The sequence below is a fragment of the Mytilus californianus genome, unplaced genomic scaffold, assembly GCF_021869535.1.
Source record: "Mytilus californianus isolate M0D057914Y unplaced genomic scaffold, xbMytCali1.0.p SCAF_3, whole genome shotgun sequence".
NCBI classification, from domain to species: domain Eukaryota; kingdom Metazoa; phylum Mollusca; class Bivalvia; order Mytilida; family Mytilidae; genus Mytilus; species Mytilus californianus.
In genome coordinates this window covers 1340439-1356674 of record NW_026262679.1, presented here as the reverse complement: position 1 = coordinate 1356674, position 16236 = coordinate 1340439, and the positions used below count along the sequence as shown (strand labels likewise).

Here is a 16236-nt window from a genome sequence, read left to right as displayed (position 1 = left end):
CTTTAATTGATTTTCCGAAACTTTTCATTCTTTTTCAAAAATTATGGTAATTAGAATTCAAAATTATTTCTGGCTGTACTATGTGGTGGGAGTGTCCATGTTTTATTTGTATTGATCATTTAATTATAGTTTGGTAAGAATTGGTAATTCACATGATTTTCCAGATGTTTATTTCAATTTTTGTCAATTTCTTTATATTTAGTAACAGTGACAGTCATGTCTGAAGTTGGATTTGTCATTAACAATAATTCTAAAAGAGCATACCAGTAATGCCATATATGTATCTTTTAACAATAATTTGGTAATAGTTTCTTATCTTTTTCATATTTCCTATTTTAGGAATTGCATGGCCACCATGTTTGAAGGTGGAGAGGGTAATCAACAATCAACTTTAAATTAAGAGAATCATAACTGTAGTTTCTTACCATCTGGTCTTTATCTTTTTTAATTTTTGTTGAAGTTTCTTAATTTTAAAGTAAAAATGGAAGCAATGTCAGAGTTTTTCTTTGTGTGTGTTAGTTGTATAGTTTTATATGTGATTTTGAGTTTTTGGTTTCCTGTCCTTGAACAATTTAAGTGCTTATATAATCACCAAAGTTTTCGGCTTCCTTGAATTTGTCTTTTATCTGACTGGTTTGATGTCACACTGTGATAAAGCTGGCATCTGATGAGTACCTCAACCCCTTTGCAAAACATGACAAGGCATTGTTGTCTCCTTCATTCTTGTATATTTTGTCAATTAAATTCCAAATATGAGGCCAAAGATACAAAAGGGATAATCAACCTCATAAGTCAAAATAAACTGAAAATGCCATGGCAAAAAAAGGAAAACCACCAAAACTAGTAAAAGACAAACAGCAGTATACAAATCACAACATAGAAAACTAAAATCTGAGCAACAGTAACCCCACCAAAACACAACATAGAAAACTAAAATCTGAGCAACAGTAACCCCACCAAAACACAACATAGAAAACTAAAATCTGAGCAACAGTAACCCCACCAAAACACAACATAGAAAACTAAAGACTGAGCAACAGTAACCCCACCAAAACACAACATAGAAAACTAAAATCTGAGCAACAGTAACCCCACCAAAACACAACATAGAAAACTAAAATCTGAGCAACAGTAACCCCACCAAAACACAACATAGAAAACTAAAATCTGAGCAACAGTAACCCCACCAAAACACAACATAGAAAACTAAAGACTGAGCAACAGTAACCCCACCAAAACACAACATAGAAAACTAAAGACTGAGCAACAGTAACCCCACCAAAACCAGAGGTGATCTCATGTGCTCCGGAACTGTGGAAGGGGAAGCAGATCTCTCTCCTCACCTGGCACCTATCATGTTGCTCATGAAAGTATGTTAGTGGCACATCCTGCTCTCCAGATTTGTAGTCATGTAAGATAAATCTAGCTGCACAATTTTAAATGCCCTATATTTTTTTCAACATCTTTGGATGTGTTTAAAGGATTCCAGATTTCAACTCCAAATTCCAAAACTTCCTCACTATGGATATGTATGCCAGTTTTTGCTCTCTTCATGGCATTTGGCCAGGTTTCTCCAAAGAATTCTTCAGTACAACTATAGCTTTACTGGCTATTTTGTTGATGCGGCTGTGATATGTTATGTATTCAAAGATGATTTGTTCCAAGTACAGGTTTGTTTTGACATGCTCCAAAATTTGAGTGTCTAGTTGGTAGAAATGGCTTATATTTATCATTGACTTCTATTCTATGCTCATTATGTAGCATTTCTTTGCATTGAGTTTCATTCCTCACTGTTTTGACAATATTCCAGTTTTGTTATCATGGTTATGTCTTTTTGTAAAGCTTGGTAGTCTTACAGGGACTGTTTTTGTCAATACAGTGAACAATCACAATTTATATGGCATATCAAGGTCCAACACAGTGACTTGTAGAACCCCAAGGTCAACATGTACATCTATAGAATGTTCTCCTTCTTCTACAAATGTACTACTCTCATTGATTGACATATGAGGAAGTTTGAAAGCGAAATGTTGATGTTTCTATCCATCTCGATATTAGTAATTAATCATGACACGTTGTGTCAAAAGCTTTCCAAAAGTCAAATATTGCCTTACCATCATGACCATATAAAATAAAGAACTGTGGTGTGATTTCCAATGAGACAACTTTCCACCAGAGACCAAATGGAGTTAGCAACTATAGATCACATTTTGAATGTTTTTTCCCCGATGCTGTTGATATGATCATCTTCCCTTGTATTCAGTGGCTGATACATTAGCCTTTGAAATTATACATTTTTCCAGATGTTTCGACATGTGTTTGCAAATGATGTTCTCCAATGTTTTACCCAAAACACAAGTTAAGGATGCAGGTCTGTATTTATAAGCTGCATATACATCTCCCTTCTTATAAACTGGGGCAAAGTTTGCGCTTTAGCAGTCTTTGGGTAGAGTGACAGTAATTATTTATTTATTTATTTATTACATAGCTTTTATATAGCGCCTATCTAATAAACATAATACTCTAAGCGCTTAACATATAAAACTGAAGGAAAATATTATCACAATGCATACAATAATAGCAAAAATGCTAGTAACTACTGATTTCTGAAATATCTTGGGTTATGCAAGAGGAGAGTTCCACTGCAAAGTTTTACTGTAATGTGTAGAGATACCAGATGGTCTTACTGCTTTGAAAGTGTTTATATTTTTAGTTACAAATGTAGTTTTTAACTCCCTTGTTTTTTATCTGAAGCTTTGGTATGGAGTTTGGAATTTTTTTAAATTGAAATTTAACCTGCCTTTAGTGGTCCAAAATAAATCATTTTCAAAAAAGCAGTTCTCCATTTATTATCTGGAAACTAATAAATTTAGAATTTTTCAAACTATCAAGAACCATAAGTCAGAAACCATAACAGTGAAAATGGTGAATATGGAATGTAACTATTTCAAAAAGGGTTTATCCATATATTCGCTGGAACCAACAATTTTTGAGTTAGTGGTTCAACACATTCCATTAAAATTTTGATTAATTTAATAAAAAAAGCAGTTCTCAATCTATCAGTATCAACATGATAAACTGGAAACCAAACCAAATGTATGATGGACAGATGGGCATGAGTATTCCTAAATATCTGACTATCAAGTAAGGGTATAAAAAGTGCGATGGACATGAGTATTCCTCAATACCTGACTATTGAGTAGGGGTATAAAAAGTGTGATGGACGGATGGGCATGAGTATTCCTAAATACCTGACTGTCGAGTAGGGGTATAAAAAGTGTGATATACGGATGGGCATGAGTATTCCTAAATACCTGACTGTCGAGTAGGAGTATAAAAAGTGTGATAGACGGATGGGCATGAGTCTTTCCTAAATACCTGACTGTCGAGTAGGGGTATAAAAAGTGTGATGGACAGATGGGCATGAGTATTCCTAAATACCTGACTATTCAGGAAGTGTATAAAAAGTGTGATGGACAGATGGGCATGAGTATTCCTAAATACCTGACTATCAAGTAAGGGTATAAAAAGTGTGATGGACAGATGGGCATGAGTATTTCTAAATACCTGACTATCAAGTAGGTGTATAAAAAGTGTAATGGACAGATGAGCATGAGTATTCCTAAATACCTGACTATCGAGTAGGAGTATAAAAAGTGTGATGAATGGATAGGCATGAGTATTCCTAAATACCTGACTGTCAAGTAGGTGTATAAAAAGTGTGATGGACAGATGGGCATGAGTATTCCCAAATATCTAACTATCAAGTAGGGGTATAAAAAGTGTGATGGACGGATGGGCATGAGTATTCCTAAATACCTGACTGTCGAGTAGGTGTATAAAAAGTGTGCTGGACAGATGGGCATGAGTATTCCTAAATATCTAACAATCGAGTAGGGGTAAAAAAAGTGTGATGGACGGATGGGCATGAGTATTTCTAAATACCTGACTATCGAATAGGGGTATAAAAAGTGTGATGGACGGATGGGCATGAGTATTCCTCAATACCTGACTGTCGAGAAGGGGTATAAAAAGTGTGATGGACGGATGGGCACGAGTATTCCTAAATACCTGACTGTCGAGTAGGAGTATAAAAAGTGTGATAGACAGATGGGCATGAGTATTCCTAAATACCTGACTGTCGAGTAGGGGTATAAAAAGTGTGATGGACAGATGGGCATGAGTATTCCTAAATACCTGACTATCAAGTAAGGGTATTAAAAGTGTGATGGACAGATGGGCATGATTATTTCTAAATACCTGACTATCGAGTAGGTGTATAAAAAGTGTGATGGAGGGATGGGCATGAGTATTCCTAATACCTGACTATCGAGTAGGAGTATAAAAAGTGTGATGAATGGATAGGCATGAGTATTCATAAATACCTGACTGTCGAGTAGGAGTATAAAAAGCGTGATGGACAGATGGGCATGAATATTCCTAAATACCTGTCGAGTAGGAGTATAAAAAGTGTGATGGACGGATGGGCATGAGTATTCCTAAATACCTGACCATCGAGTAGGGGTATAAAAAGTGTGATTTCCCGTTTGAATGATTTTACACTAGTAATTTTTGGGGCCCTTTATAGCTTACTGTTCGGTGTGAGCCAAGGCTCTGTGTTGAAGACAGTACCTTGACCTATAATGGTTTACTTTTATAAATTTTGACTTGGATGGAGAGTTGTCTCATTGGCATTCATACCACATCTTCTTATATCTATGTATAAAAAGGATTCATGAAATATATTTTTGCTGTATGAAGCAGTCATATGTCATGTATGTATAACATGTAGAATATTAGGGCCATAATAATTGATTCCTTGATTCTCAGTGCTCCTCTATAATTTATTACTTGAACAATTTTATTAATTTTACAATATTTCCTTTCAAAAGAAAAATGTTAACTTAAACAAAATCTACAGAGATTTGTTTTCTTTACTAGAATCAGTGGAAAAGGAAAAAATACTGTGCACTCTTTTCAATTTAAAAAAACCTGATGACCCGTCCGCCATCCTTTTAAAGTATGGTATAAACAAATGAAATCAACTGGCCCAAAAGTGACAGCCAAGTAACTTTTTAACCCCACCATGTATGCCTTTATTCAAAGGATATATAATAAACATTGCGTGTGGTATCTTTATAATCTCGCTTTAACCACTATCATTGGTAGTTTTATTAGACCAACAAAAATAACTTATGGGAAAATCCTCCTCCAAACAATGGATGATAAGTAAAATCAACATAAAAAGTAGTTCTTATAATCATTTAGTGTTTACTTTTACACAGTCTTTCATTCCTATTTTTTGAGTACTATTTGTTTAAATCGTACTGTATTTATTCATTTTATTCATTAATACAGAAGAACTCAAAACCTTGATATAAATTTTTTCTCTGTATAAAAAAAGAATTGCTATTTTCAAAATAAATACAATTTTACATGATAGCAGATACAAAGCTTACAAAGGCAGTAAAGAATAAATATTGATCATTAATTTTCAGTGAAAGGTTTAAACTGTGCAAATATTAATAAAGATTTTATAGTTCTGGTAAGATAAATCAATTAGCCTAATCAATGATGTAATTGTGTGTAACACTGTTTACCGGTACTTTGATTATTCAATCAAAGTGTAGTTCATTTCCTATAAAGAGATAAACATCTCTCTTCCCATAAACTGCTAGAGATAATTAGTCCTTTTATTTTATGAAATGAACTGTAATATGTTTTTTGTACCAATATGAGTATTTGTATTCATAAAGGGGAGACAATCCAATGTAAAGTGACAAATACTTACATCATTTTCTTCTTCCTCTTCCATATCTACTTTGGTCTTCTTACACTTTTTACACCACCAACCACAGTCCTGAGCATATGCATTTAAAACAAACATAGGCATATATAACAGTGTGACCCATGCTTCCCACGGTTCTATTACTCCTGGTGATATATACTGAACAACTAATAACATCCACACGTAAGCCCATACAGACCATATTGTTGTCACAATGAACACACCAAATTCTTTGATATATTTAATATTTGGAGATGACACACTAACAACACATATTGATGAAATAATGAAAAGATTAAATGAGGCACTACCAATGATAGTAAAAGTACCTAATGAATCGGCAGGTTCTGTATCTCCTAAAGTAAAAATCATTTCTATGGTGGCCAATAAAATTTCTGGTGCACTACTTCCAAGTGCCATCAAAGTTAAATTTGCTACAGTTTCATTCCAAACTAAAACTTCTCTTTCATGTTTTTCTTCCTTTTCAGCATCCCAAGTGACTATAGTTCTCTTTTTACTAGTTATTGTTTCAATACTGCCCATAAAAATATCCGAAGAAATTGCAACACCTAAAAACAAATATAATATGGCTAATATATATATAAATGCTCGAATTCCAACGTTCCAGAGGTTTTCTGCTGGCAGCAGTAACCAGCTTGCACATTGTTCAGTGCCATTTTCCACGTTCTCCAACACATGCCCTCTACTGTAGTATGAATACACTGAATAAGACATGTTGTCAGCTTATATTCTTATCCATATCTGAAAGATAAAAACATAACTTCATAAGTAGAGGTAGTGTATCTTAATCAAAGTGATAATCCAACTGAACCAACTCAGACAACTAGACATCCATGAAATTTCTGATTCCATTTCATTGAGATCTTATCATTGAATGGTTTACTTAGAACAACACATATGTTAATATAGTATGAAATTATAGTCTGTTCATAGGTCCTTTGGGAGAATATTTTGTAGCAAGTCCTTTGCATAATAAATGAAGAAGAAATCTCTTCACAACTGAGATGTCATTTACATCTTATCTACATAACTATATTCAAGGAATTTGTTTGTAAATCATTGTATTGAACAACAATAAAAATAAAATGGAATGCCATTACTGTGACTTGACTGTTAGTGTTGCTCTCATCCTATTGCAACTTATTCAAAATTCTGACCAAATTGCAATTTGTTTTATAAAACCAAACTGTTCAACTGGTCAGAAATTTGAACAAACTGCTGTAGAAATCCACAGTCAAGTCATGAAAGTGCAAGGTGATAAAATAAAGCATACTTACAATCCTTCAAGACTTTAATTCCACTTCATTGTTATAATGAAAAATCAGTCAAAAGTTTGTATAGAAATTTTATTGTTATTGTCATGCGAAAGGTGATGGGTAGTAATTTTGAATTGCTATATAAATGTCCAAACTAAGCTTTCATACAATTTTTCTCTCGAAAAGTCTTCTATATTCATAAGAATCAGACATCATTTGAATTAAAACATTTTATATTCAGTAAAATATGTGTGAAATTACAATACGTGTTTAGTAGGTTTCCATGGGAGATAATCAATTTTTCTTTCGAAAAGTCTTCTACGTTCAAAAGAATAATGTTTTAGGTTATCTACCATGGAAACTTATTAACAATGTATTGTAATTTCACATATATTTTACTGAATGTAAGATGTTTTAATTCAAATGATGTCTGATTCTTATGAATATAGAAGACTTTTTGAGAGAAAAATTGTATGAAAGCTTAGTTTGAACATTTTTATAGCAATTCAAAATTACTACCCATCACCTCTAGCATGACAATAACAATAAAATTTCTATACAAACTGTTAGACTGATTTTTCATAATAACATTGATGTGGAATTAAAGTCTTATAGGATTGTAAGTATGCTTTATTTTATCACCTTGCACTTTCACAACTTGACTGTGGTTTTCTACAGCAGTTTGTTCAAATTTCTGACCAGTTGAACAATTAGGTTTTATAAAACAAATTGCAATTTTGTCAGAATTTTGAATAAATTGCAATTGGTGGAGAGCAACACTAACAGTCAAGTCACAGTAATACTGATTATTGAATGAAAGTAAAAAAATATGAAATACTGGTTTTTGACATATGATACAGATATCAAATTCTCAACCAACTTTGTAAAAACATTATCTGTCTAATATAGTTAACAATATCTAAAAATATTATCCCTGACTAATATAAACATATCTTTATCAAATTCTGTTGAAAGATTAATGAAACCATTGCATACTCTGATATACAGAAGACATGAATTCAGGTTTATCCAGTGAAGATTCTGTCATAATTATGGACTAGAATAGACATGTATTTATTGAAGGTAACAATAATTTGATCCTCATGCAAAAGTTTATTCAAGATATTTATTTTTGTGGCTTCTAAAAGAAATTTGTTTATATCAGACAATTTTTTTATAAAATTAACCTGTAAACAAGACTTAATTCTCAAAATCTCTGTTAATATTCTCCAAAATTGTTGGTCCAATTTCATCCATCCATGAATCATTCAAGATCTTCATATTTTTGTGGCCTTTTTGCAAAAAAAAATATTGAGATACCATGTATTTTTGGCTTATATTAATGTGTAAACAAGAACGAGTGAGGAACAGAGTGAGACACAAAATGACAGACAAAGCCCTTTGCTATATCTCTACCAAGGTATGCAAGGTAATGGAAATACGATATAACCAAAAAAATAACTCAGGAATGACACGGATGTCTTATGCAATAACAGTCATAACAGATCTTACCCCCTAATCTTAAAAGATATGAATGTACCATACTAAAGTTTTTAATTGAAACTTAAATATGTTTTTTTTTTTCAGCATGAATGAAAACTACATAGGCAAGGACATGAATCCCTCATTGCCTAACTGTAACAGCATTGAAATGAAACCAAACTTTTGTGGACAAACTTATAGATTTATCACAAATGAGCTATTGTTCCAGAAAAATACATAACTCCTTAAATATCAATGTTTAACAGAATTGAATTTCGAGTCAAATAATACTGTATAATTACAGAGAAGTAAGAATGTTTGTCTAGGTTCCATGTATTGTCAAGTACATAGTTAGTAATACAACGTCAATATTGACAAGTTATTGTAATAATAAATTGATTTGTTATTTCATTAGGATCTGCTTGGATACCAACTCTGATATCATAGAACAGAAGAAATTCGAAGGACCATAAAGTAAAGTTCACCTTCCCATTAGTGTCTGATAACTAGATGCCTTATTTGAAAGCATATCTTATTTATTATACTGTAATATATGTAAATTCAAAAATTATTGCCAGGTTTTTATTAATGCGAATATTGCGACTGGGTGAGTATCGCAATAATAAGAACTCTCATTTTGACATCTGAAACAATATCTGTATGTAGATTTACCTTAAATCTCATTAATAATCTCGCATACTGTCCCTTCTTCAAAAATGCGATAATAAATAATTTCTGAATTTTCAATATTTATTTGTATATGCATAACCTAAGACTATATAGTTCTAAAGCAAATTTGAATGGAAGTAGATGTTGGGTACATGTCAATGAGAAATCAACCCAACAACACAAATAAACAAAAAAGATAATTAGGGGTCAACACATAGTCTTGAACAATAGACAACAGTTGTATATATATATATATAATTTAGACTTGGTAGAGGGGTCTAAATACAGCACAGAACATCAGTTGTTCGACCTGCTGGTCAAATGCGTTTTGTTAAAATATACTTTTTCACTTTTTTGGTCTTTTGGAAAATGTTGTTTGTGCTGTATTTAGACCCCTCTACCAAGAAATTTGTTTTGCATGCACACGTATAAAAGTTGCGGTTTTTATCCAACGCAATCATAGGTTTGAACGTTGTTTTCAATTTAGACTTGTATATATATATATATATATACGAGTCTAATATATATATATATATATATATATACAAGTATGTCTAAACAAGTGACAACTCTACGACAGATCCATTCATTGGATCACCAGTGAAGGTGATACATGGCTGAAAACACATATTATATTCATAATTACTCTAAATATCAGCACAACAATGTTAAATCTGCTCTTCCCTCGCAGGGATTTGAACTCATGCTATTGGGATATATTGACAACACCACCTGCACTGTATCCAGCGCTCTAGACCAGTCGACCACCTAGACTGAACTAAAAATTCAGCTTTTGGTGGCCTGGTGTTACCTTTCCTCGTCAGTAGAATCTAGAGTTATATGAAAGATTTCTTGCTGTTGTGCAATACACTGTGCTGTTGCGCAATACTTTGTAAATCTGTTGTCAGACTATAAACAAATAAAATCTTATAACTCGGAAACGTAAAATCGAAAATTTATAAAAATCAAAAGGGAGCTTACAAAAATAGATATAAACAATTTACCAAAGCTTCATAAAAAATGCTGAAAGCATTTTTGAGTTATTGTCCGAAAACTGGAAAATCCCCCTTTTTGTAATGAATAAAACCCCATAAATCGGCAACGTATAGTCTGAAATTTATAAAAATCAAAAAGGAGCTCATGTCGATAGAAATAAACAATTCACAAAAGTTTCTTGCAAATTGGTGAAATTTTTTTTGAGTTATTGTCCTAAAACTGGAAAATCCCCCCTTTTTTAATGAATAAAACCCCAAAACTCGGAAATGGTAAATCTGAAATTTATAAAAAACGAAAGGGAGCTCATGTCAATAGATATAAACAATTCACCAAAGTTTCATGCATATTGGTGAAAGCGTTTTTGAATTAATGTCTGACATGTTGACGACGGACGGACAGACGAACGGACTGACAGACGGACGGACGGACAGACGGTCAACGGTATACCATAATACGACCCGTAAATGGGCGTATAAAAACTGGTGGACCCACCTGATTTTTGGTGATCAGGACCAATTGGACCGCCAGTTTTCAGAACACTGCCGTTTAAACAGTATGGACTTTGCTTATTGTTGATGCTGCCTACTGACCTATAGTTATTTACACCTGTATACTCTGATGGATTGTTGTCTCATTGGCTATCATATTTCCTTATATTAGATGACTTCCAGCCTAGTGACCTATAGTTATTTACACCTGTATACTCTGGTGGATTGTTGTCTCATTGGCTATCATACCATATCTCCTTATATTAGATTACTTCCAGATTGTCTAGAGATGACCATAACAAACTCCTTCTTATCCAAGAAAACTTTGCCTTTTAGTCAAATATATGCAGTTTGAAGAAGAAACAAAGTAACAGTTTATAGAAATGAAGATGCTTTAGTCTAGTACAACCACCTTTTCATCATGATGATTTTCTTTGTTTCTGTTAACAAGGTATATATCCATATAAGTCAACCAGCAGCATAAAGCAGTCTAAGAAAATTATTGTATGTCTCAAGTGAACAAACAGTCAATATTCTAATTCAAAATTGTTTGTTTTTTACATCATGATTCAAATTACAGGTATCTTCTATATTTAACTGCAGAATGAATCGTTCAAAGATGAAAAAAAAAAAAATTTTTTATTACAAATACATCAAAAAATATTTCTTTCAAACTTTTTCATATACAGATGTAACAGCTAGATTTGAACTACAATTTATTTTCAACATTTAAAATAAATTTTTAATTCCAGAATATTTTTGGTGCATGTCCCAAGTCAGGAGGTGTAATACAGTGGTTGTCGATAGCTGTTGCACATGCATATCTGTCATATTTTTTTCGTTTTAACTTGTTATGTCCTAAATCAGGTCGTTGGTTTTCTTGTTGGAATTGTTACACCTTTGTCAAGCCTTATATAACTGACTATACAGAATGGGTTTTGCTCATTGTTGAGTGCTACATAATGACCTATAGTTGGTTAAATCTATGTCATTTGGAATCTGATGTCTCATTGGCAGTCATACCACATCTACTTATTTTTATGCTAATGGTTTTCTAAAATAAAAGAATGACAGAATAAGGAATACTTTAAGCAAAAGCCATGTCTGCAGAATATCTTTACATCAGTTAAAATGGTAGATATTTTTAAGCAACAGATAATTGCAGAATATTTTTACATGAATTCACAATAACAATTAACATTGTAATATCTATCATTCCTGACATCATTTAACTGTTATAGTTTATTCATCATCAAATGTTTAATTATTTTGTACTGCAGAGTGTCAAGCTATACATATCTAATTATATTCAAAAACCAAAAAACAAGACTATGTCTCTGCATAAGAATTGACTGTGAGATATCTGTAACTGATGTACACTATACAACCAATTCTAGACTTAGGGTATATGTCACACTATGTGACAATTCTGTAAAAAAAAATATGTTACATGGTCATTTCACCTTAAGCCAAATTTTCAAAAAAAAATACATTCTTTTCTGAAAGATTTTGAAACATAGTCTGTTTATAGGCATTAATTTTTAATATATAAAAAAATTCTAATATTGGAACTAAAGCCAAGAAACAAATCATTATACTGATATTTGTTGATTTCTTTCTGCATGTAGCATATACAATATAAATATATAATCGGCATATCAACCAGAGATTTAAACGTGTATTATTATATATAAGTTGTGGGAATTGTATAGAGGGCTGTTCTCTGGTTAACCAGTTAAATCTCTGTTGGGACTACACAATTAGATTTTGTACAGAGAGATGGTTGACATTTAAACTTATTATAATTTAATTGTAAACTGTGTCACTATATAATTGTAATCCTTCTCAATTCAAAGTAAAATCTTTGTCACCTTTCTCTTTTTAGCAAATGTATGTTTGTTTTTCTTACAATTGCAATTTAAACAATTAATTTTTTGGCAAGCACGTCACTAGTTTGCATAACAATGATTTTACATTTAGTTTGGTTGTAAATCATACACAAGCAATGTAGATGTAATCCTGTTGTAAACTATAAATGAATAAATCCTTTAAATATCAACAATTTTCTCGGTTCAACAATAATGGTTTGTGGCTCTTTTCATAAAAAACATCTGATCGCAAGTTATACTGAAATACACCAGTTATACTGAAATACAGAAGTTATACTGAAATACAGTATTGTTTGGTTGCTGAATCACAGACATATCACATCAACTATTATTCATATTGACAAAGATGAAAATGTGAAAAAAAGACAAATTTCACAAAAATACATTAAAATGAGAGTCAACAGCTGTGCCATGAGTGCAGTATATGACACACCAAATGAATCAAACAAAGTCCTATAACTCTGGAAATATTCATCTAAACATCAATAAAATAAAACTGGAAATGGAAATGGCCTTCATTGCATCAAACTTGGTGTTAATATTATGTAATGATTAATATAAGCAGACTTCAGTCATCATGTTTGTTTCTTGGTGTTTAACACCACTTTCAGCACCCTATATCATGATTAGAGAAATTAAGAATTGTGATTATTCTTAACTAAGAATACTTCATCACAACAAAAATTCTATCCAAGTTTTAACTTTTATAAATATCATGTTGTAATTACAATTTCAATTTCAAACTTCTATTCTATTCCTTTAAAAATCATTGACAGGTAATACAGTTGATGCTTTCTTCCTTTTAAAGTGATAACCTTTTAGGCAACTTTCCTTAAATTTGATACAAAATTTAAACCTTCCTATTTCTGTTTAGTGTATCTAAGGACCACTTCATCAATTTCATTTAAAACAAAGGGTCAATTAACCTAGTTTGGTTGGGTTTTTTTTTTTTGGGGGGGGAGGGGGGGAGGGGGTGCAATTTGTTATATTTCATCTTTTATTCAAATTTTATAATATTTTGAGATACTCTACAAAGTTAACATTTTCAATTTGTGGTTTAATGGAAACAGTACTAAGCAGCAGACTTTTTCTGCAATTAAAATCAGATTAAAGTTGATAAATACATTTCTAAGTCAAATCTTATCAACATTTGCACTGTCTATTGGAACCAATATTGAGATCAAACTTTTAATTAAATCAAACTTGATTAATTTTTTATCTTAAGACTAGTTAAAGTTTTAAATTTCCATTGCTTTTAAATTAAGCTGTTATTCAATACCCAGAAATATCATTAGTCTGAGCATTGTTGATTCCTTATAGGGAAAAAACAGAACAAGATCACCATGAATTAAATCAATTTAGAGACATGTTGTGGTAGAGTGCATTGTAATTTCATTCAATTATCCTGACTTATAAGCAATAACAAACCAATACTATGAAAATATTATACTTGATCCACAGGCTAACTCAAATGCTACTATACTGTAGATACTATCAGAGAGAAATGGCTTGATCCACAGGCTAACTCAAATGCTACTATACTGTAGATACTATCAGAGAGAAATGGCTTGATCCACAGGCTAACTCAAATGCTACTATACTGTAGATACTATCAGAGAGAAATGGCTTGATCCACAGGCTAACTCAAATGCTACTATACTGTAGATACTATCAGAGAGAAATGGCTTGATCCACAGGCTAACTCAAATGATACTATACTGTAAATACTATCAGAGAGAAATGGCTTTATCATAGTGAGAGACCTCATAAATACTTCGGCAACAGGTAGATTGTTTAAAATCTAAGAAAAGGTCCTCCATCATGTAAAAACTGTTTTTAAGATATTATAACCTCTCTATGACAAGGCTGAATGGCATACATTTCAATTAATGGGACTACTAGATATCTTTATGCAGACAAGCTCTGATGATATATATCTTTTCTCAAACCCCAAAACTACCATCTTCAAACAATCATTCATGTTATATTATTAGATACGGCATGAAAATGGGGATAATACTACCAAAATAGGCAAAGTTGGGAGGTCTGCCTTACCTAACCAATCAAAATACATAACTCCCCCAAAAGGGGAGGGTTATTCTTTTAATTAAACTTATTTAACTATGGTACATTAAAGATACCTTTTTATCAATAACACTTTTATAGTAAAGAATTAATTATGTACGAAAATATAAAATTGATATCTTATCTAAAATAGAAAATCATTTATGAACTTACAAGTGCTATTTCAATAATCATACAAACTTCTTATTCAATCTTTTAAAGTTGATATATAACAATTTCACAAGTATACCTAATGAATCCATAATCCACAATTATTTAGAAAGGAATGCCTGATTATGACATTTTTTATACATTCATCTCCAGCACTGAAATTTAGCATTATTAACTTAGAGATTTATTAAACACAATCATATGAAATTATTGCCAATGAAAACTACATCATTTTTCATTTGTGATATATATTGATTCTACTCAAAACAAAAATTAAATGTGAACACATAAAAATATTCTATATATATGTTATATAATTAGCCTTGTATTAAAAATAAAGATATTGCATGGGTCTGGTCATAAAGGTAAAGGACGTTACACTATTATATCATTGTGTGATAGATGAAAAGTCTGATTGACAGATATGTGGGGGAATCATAAAAAAAACAAAGCTTAACAAGAAATGAGCTATAAAAAAAAAAGTATTGACAAAAATACCAAACTCCAAGGTAAACCTAAAAAAAAATAATTTCCGAACAAAAACAGTGAGTGATATTTTACTGGTGATCAGGTCATAAGGTATTCCCCTGTCACTTATAATAACAAAAAAGGACAATAATCATACAAATGATATATGTTAAATGTTAGCTTATACTTAATACCATACAATAATTTCTCTCTAAAGTATTTCATGACAAATCTATATCCTAATCTGACTGCCAACTAGCCATTAACTTCTACATTCATATGTCTGGCCTTTATATGAAGTCTTGTAATATCACTCACAAAGGATTTCTATACTCATCTTAAGCTCAACGTTGATGATTTATGTCTTTATTTATCAAAATGTACATTTCACTTTATTCAAATTTAAATTTAAATATATATATATCCTATCAATATGACCTATATCATCATTTCTTTTGTGATCAATGTTCATTCTCAAGTGGCATTTTTGTTTTCTAGACTATCCTGACACAATACAAAACAACAGATATATCTGTACATGTAGAGAAAATATGTTGAGGCAAAATATGCATCAAATGTTCTATCAATTTCAGAGATCAATATCAGCCAGAGAGCCAAAGTGCTGCTAGGGCTGGTACAGCATTCAATACACATTTTGCCATTATTATCTGATCATAGTAAAGAGTAAACTCTATAGTAAATAGTCTAATTTGTATTCTACAGTGTCATCTGATTACTATGCAGTCTACAGTGTCATTTTGGTCACTATAAAGTCTACATTGTCATCTGTATCCACTATAGTCTACAGTGTTATCTGATCACTATGCAATCTACATTGTCATCTGTACACACTATAGTCTAAAGTATCACATGATTACTATGCAGTCTACATTGTCATCTGTACACACTATAGTCTGCTGTGTAATCTGATCACAAAGCATTCT

At 31.8% G+C, this 16236-nt stretch overlaps 1 protein-coding gene across 3 annotated transcripts in view; it reads right to left on the bottom strand.

The window, feature by feature from the left end:
* LOC127733801 (uncharacterized) overlaps nucleotides 1–16236 on the bottom strand; it is a 120908-nt gene that overhangs the window by 69708 nt on the left and 34964 nt on the right. For all 3 annotated transcript variants that reach the window (XM_052243119.1, XM_052243121.1, XM_052243120.1), the window contains exon 2: nucleotides 5792–6550. In XM_052243119.1, coding sequence (XP_052099079.1) covers nucleotides 5792–6523 — 732 coding nt within the window. In that variant the 5' untranslated portion in view covers nucleotides 6524–6550. The remainder of the gene's footprint in view (nucleotides 1–5791; nucleotides 6551–16236) is intronic.